At 34.6% G+C, this 5,283-nt stretch overlaps 1 protein-coding gene across 1 annotated transcript in view; it reads right to left on the bottom strand.

Annotated features, from left to right (window-relative positions):
• Positions 1 to 1,128: 1,128 nt before the first annotated feature.
• Positions 1,129 to 5,283, bottom strand: part of LOC108575255 (multidrug resistance-associated protein 4-like) — an 11,405-nt gene continuing 7,250 nt past the window's right edge. Inside the window, exons 9-15 of the mRNA XM_017938001.1 lie at positions 4,104 to 4,333; positions 3,531 to 4,030; positions 3,231 to 3,461; positions 2,819 to 3,153; positions 2,501 to 2,746; positions 2,112 to 2,414; positions 1,129 to 2,038 (exon numbers count right to left, since the gene is read on the bottom strand). Coding sequence (XP_017793490.1) covers positions 1,898 to 2,038; positions 2,112 to 2,414; positions 2,501 to 2,746; positions 2,819 to 3,153; positions 3,231 to 3,461; positions 3,531 to 4,030; positions 4,104 to 4,333 — 1,986 coding nt within the window. The 3' untranslated portion in view covers positions 1,129 to 1,897. The remainder of the gene's footprint in view (positions 2,039 to 2,111; positions 2,415 to 2,500; positions 2,747 to 2,818; positions 3,154 to 3,230; positions 3,462 to 3,530; positions 4,031 to 4,103; positions 4,334 to 5,283) is intronic.

The raw sequence follows: 5,283 nt of genomic DNA, 5'->3' as shown, positions 1-5,283 counted from the left end.
GAGTTACATTCAAATAATTTATCAAAAACTTGTATCGAAGATATATTCTGATAAAAATTACATATTTTAGCTCAGTAAAATTTTTGGAAGTTTTAAAAATTTTCAATGTTTTTCTTTATTTTTCATAACTTCTATTATGCACTCTTGAGTAAAATATGTCTTGTGATAAGTGAAAAAGAACATTGTGTTCTCTTACTAAATCAATCAATTTTTCATCTTCCATTGCGGTTTGTTTAATCTTCACTTTCCGATAGGGTGAATGTCGGACGAGCCTTGTTAGCATCGTTGCGCAGTTAATTTTTTCAAATGACAGTACAGTCAATCGTAGTGCATTCGCTTATTGGGCTTTGTATATATATATTAACGAATAATAAGAAATAATGATAAAATACTATTAATACTTGTTTCGACGGTGCCTTCGTTCTGCTTGGCTTGTGCACGGCTTGTCGATAGTATAAACGGACCTTATAATTATTTCAGAAGATAATTGTACGTATTGATTAAAATGAGACACCCTGTATGTAGTTCTTGGAGTTGTTCTCCGTTTATTTTGTTTTGGATAAGAAGCTACTGACTACTGATAAATTCTTCCCCCTCCACTGTCTGCTAAAGATCCATACTTCATTTTTAAATACTAAAAGTTTGCAAATTTATCGTAAATAATAAATTATTTATGAATTGAATATTTCGTTAACGTATAAAAGTAAATAATTTTATTTACAATTGAATATAATACAACAGAGATTAATAGACGTATATACCTACATATACATAAAAAATATAATAACATAGTTATAATCTCCGAAAAATAGCGAATTATGAATGAACACTATCTCACTGTTCGACGAATATACCGTATCGGTTGATCGATGTATATCGATTGTTCGATCCTATCGGCGTATCGATCGAGCGCAGTATTAAGCACGTACTTACTTCGATCAATCGAATGACCAGTTTGTATTATAAAATATATACTGCTATGTATAATTATATATATAAAATTACAGTACATTTTGCGTTTATAATACCTTATATATAAATGTTGCACTTTCATTTACGCGGATACAAATCGCATTTCAAAAATCCATATACAATTCTACATTACAATATTTCTTGACTAAACATTCTTATATTAACTCTTATCAATATCTTATAAGTTTATTTGGCATCTATGCGTCTCTGAGCTATTGCAAATTTTCAGAATGCAAAATTCCCCAAGGTAAACGTGTAAAATCCCAAGTAAAAAAATATATAAGTACTCGTTGGAAGTGTTTGATGTGTTGTTTATACTTTATAGGAAGTACTGGAATAAAGTCATATAACATTTTGCATGGACAAGAATATAAAAATACGTCTCCACGAATATATGTAGTGATACTATTGTAGGATTAAAATCAGTGAAAAACCACGAATCTAGTATTAGATTGCTTCATCGCGCAAAAGTGAAGCTTTTAACGCGCATACAAATAAGCGGTAAGAATGTGGATTTTCCATCCCTACTACACTGTCCTCGCCAAATCCTTTTATTACAGCAGATTTTATTACGTAACACGCGTGACAGGTGATAGATATTCAATCATGTAGGTGGAAGTACGTAAAAGGTATAAAAAGGTGGAAGGGCGCAATTAAAAATTAAATTAAGGTGAAAGTGCGCCAACAGCAATAAAAGTATTACGGGGAAAACTGCCTCGATCATCACCTATCATTGTTTATGAAAGAATATTTGCGATAGCTTTATTCTACCGTAAGGGGCTGATTAATAACGAAGACGTCACAAATGATCCTCCATCTTCCACTTTCTGACCCTAACCTTCCTAGAAGCTTCACTTTTGCTCAATAAAGCCATATAAGCTGTGGCTTGTTAATTGTAAACGAACAAGCCAGTTTGCAACAATAATCATCGTTCATCGTGTTTCGCGATATAAGATTGCTTGGCTACCCTAACTAATTGATCGTACATAGCGCGATCGGTTTCTTTAACCAACGAAGTGAATTGACTGTAGCTATTTTGTAGTAACATGTGTGGGTGGTCGTATTCCTGAAAATTAAGAGTTTATTATCAATAAAAATTTTAATTTATTTTTTTGACAAAGAAAAAAAATTATACGTACTGCCATGCGGCCCTTATCCATAACTAGAACCTTATCACTATCCATAATAGTGTTTAATCGATGAGCAATAGTAAGTACAGTGCATTTGGCAAATTTCTTTCTTATAGTATGCTGGATTAAAGCGTCTGTCTGTGGATCCACGTTAGCAGTCGCCTCGTCAAGCATGAGTATTCGATTGTTTCTTAAAATAGCTCTGGCCAGACAAACTAACTGTCTTTGACCAACACTGTAGTTACTACCTCTATCTAATACACGACTTTGTAATCCTGTACCGGCAGTGATTATAGCATCCTTTAATTCCACCTATAATAAAAAACAAAAGTATATCATTAAAGATTTCACTTCATTGAAATAAAAATTAAAAGTGATATCTGAATTTATTAACATACCTCATCAAGTACTTCCCATAGAGCTTTATCCGTAAATTCGTCAAAAGGATCCAAGTTACGTCTTAAAGTACCAGAGAATAAAACAGGATCCTGGGGAATGATTGATATATGACGTCTTAGATCTTCCAAGCAAATAGACCCAGTGTCTATACCATCAATTTCTATTATTCCTTCAATTTTGGCTAATCTAAATAGGGCTGATATTAGGGACGATTTTCCTGCACCAGTTCTTCCCACTATACCTATCTGTAAAATATTATAACTATAATATTTTTCTTCGTTATATTTCTCTAATAATTGTACAGAAGGCCAATGAACCTTTTCTCCAGGATAAATAACAATGTTCAAGCTCTTCAATACTGGAGGATCCTCTTCTGCATATCTCATGTAAACATTTATAAATCTGATCATTCCATCAGTGGGCCAGTACTTTGGAGCATTAACAGGAAGTGCAATCTGTTTTTCAGTTTTCTTCGCAAACTTTCCTCTGTCGCGCAAGTTAGGCTCTGGTGTGATTTGTGTGTACTCCAATACTCGTTCTACAGACATCATTTGGTTAGCTACTTCAGCGTTTTGTCTCATGCCCCACTGGATCATCCCAGTCATGGCCATCACTTGAGTAATAGCTAAACCCACCTCTCCACCAGAAAATGCTGTTGAAAAATTTATATTTCATATCTACTGTCTATTAAAAAATTATTCTATGATAAAAAAATATATTAATTCTCACATTGTTGTAATATGAGGAAACTAAATGTGACCAATGATGTAAAAACGAAGCAGAAAATGTCCAATGAGAACCCAAAGGCAGTACTAGCTGCCATGTACATATATACAGTAGAAGTGTGTACATCTTGTAGTTTATCAAATTCTTTCTTCAGTATATCCTGTGCACAGTAGGCTCTTATAGTAGTCAATCCATTCAGTGTAGCATTTAGATGAGTGAACACAGGAGATCGAGCTATGACAAAAAATTCTGATTACCAAAGAATACCTTATACTATATAAATCATTTAATAATATCACTTACTCATTCCTTCCATTCTTTTAATGTTTTTGCTAGTTTTTAAAAATACTTTTCGTATCCAATAGAAGACTGTACCCAAAAATAGAATAGGAATTAAGAAAAGAGGATTAATGATGCATGATAGTGTCAGAGAGCCAAACATCATCATGCAAATTTGACCAGCATCGAGTATAGCCTTTGGTAACAGTTCATCGATGGCTCCCATATCTTTGGAGAACCTGTTGAGGATTCGACCGCTTGGATTCGTGTCGAAAAACCTCATGCCAGTTCTAATTAAAGCACTGAAGGCCATATCGTGCAACTTTTGGCTGCAGTGTATGCATACTTTGAAAAAAGTCAACGATCTAGTGATACCTATGCAGAACAAACCCACGACTATGCCTGTGTAAATGTACATGTAATTGTACATGGAAGAAATATCTACATCTTCTGTCATAGTATCATTGGTAGTGTTTAAGTTGTTCTGTGTAAGTAAATAATGTCGTGTTTCTTCTGCATTTACTCTGAAATTATTTTCAATTTATGTACTGCTCATTTAAGAGAACAAGAAATGTAAAAATATTTCATAAAACTTACAAGACAGGAACAAAATAATCGTTGACACTGGCTATGAATTGTGTGCATATAAATAATAGGAGAAGTGTGAACGCAAGGCATAAATTGGCACCAGTTTGAAAGTACTTCAGGAATATTGGTCCCTTAACCATTCCTCGAGAGGTTCCCTCTAAGCCATCGTTAAGTTTTTCTGGGTCTTCGTCTTCTTCTTCGTCGTCTGTTCCTCCACTGCTTGCTTCTGGAGTTCGACTCTATCAAAATACAAAAAATATACGTAGTGCGCAAACCGTGGGTCGCGACCCCCAGAGGGGTTGCGAGAAAATTTTTCGGGGTCGCCAAATTCAAAGAAATTTATTTGACAATAAAAAATATAAGGCTTTTCTTCAACAAGAATCAGGTACCAGTAAAATAGTGAAATGAAATTATATTATTTATAAAAATAGAACTATATTTTTTTACGAAAACAATTATCTGTATTAGTACCTAATACCTATACTTTGGCAACCGGCAGTTTTTTTGACATAGTGGTACTGATAACGTTGCAGCAACAGAAATACAACACGCGGCAACAGAAACACATGTTGACACGCATATTTAGCTTGCAGTGCAAGAGTATAGTCACAGCACAGTAAAAAGACTATATCAGACCAGTAGAGACACTTAAAAGCGGGTCTTTCCATGTCCTTTGATGTCGGTAGCTACAAAGCGCTAATAAAATTCAGTCACCACGCCTCCTTTTCCCGGTGCAAGTGCCAACTTCGCTACGCATCGAGACTCCTACGAGGGGCATTTTCTAATTTAACCTGTAGTGCGGGAATATGATTTCAAACAGGACGTATGGGTTTTTTGGCTGCCCCTTGTAGCCTAATTTCGCGCATCGACTGCGCGCTGGTGGCGGCAATTTCTACAGTGGGGCGAGTGTCTTTACTGTATCTACATATTTAGTCTTTATACTGTGGTTACAGCGAGGATCGTGCAGTTCTTTCCGTCTGTGCCTCAGTAGTTCGGTATTGCTGCTTCTTACGTTCATTCAAGTGCATTCTGTAATTCTGTTTACATACTGCTTTTGTTAATTCTAATTAAATTTTTTATCAGGTATGTACGTAACATATTTTTCATGTATTGGACAGTTCAGTAGCATGCTCGGAGGGCAATAATAAACAATTAATTAAAAAATTAATATAAATATTAAAATGTTAAT

This window comes from Habropoda laboriosa, unplaced genomic scaffold (genome assembly GCF_001263275.1).
Source record: "Habropoda laboriosa isolate 0110345459 unplaced genomic scaffold, ASM126327v1 scaffold207, whole genome shotgun sequence".
NCBI classification, from domain to species: Eukaryota; Metazoa; Arthropoda; class Insecta; order Hymenoptera; family Apidae; genus Habropoda; species Habropoda laboriosa.
Note: the sequence above shows the minus strand (reverse complement) of the source record. Positions and strands in the feature narration are given on the sequence as shown.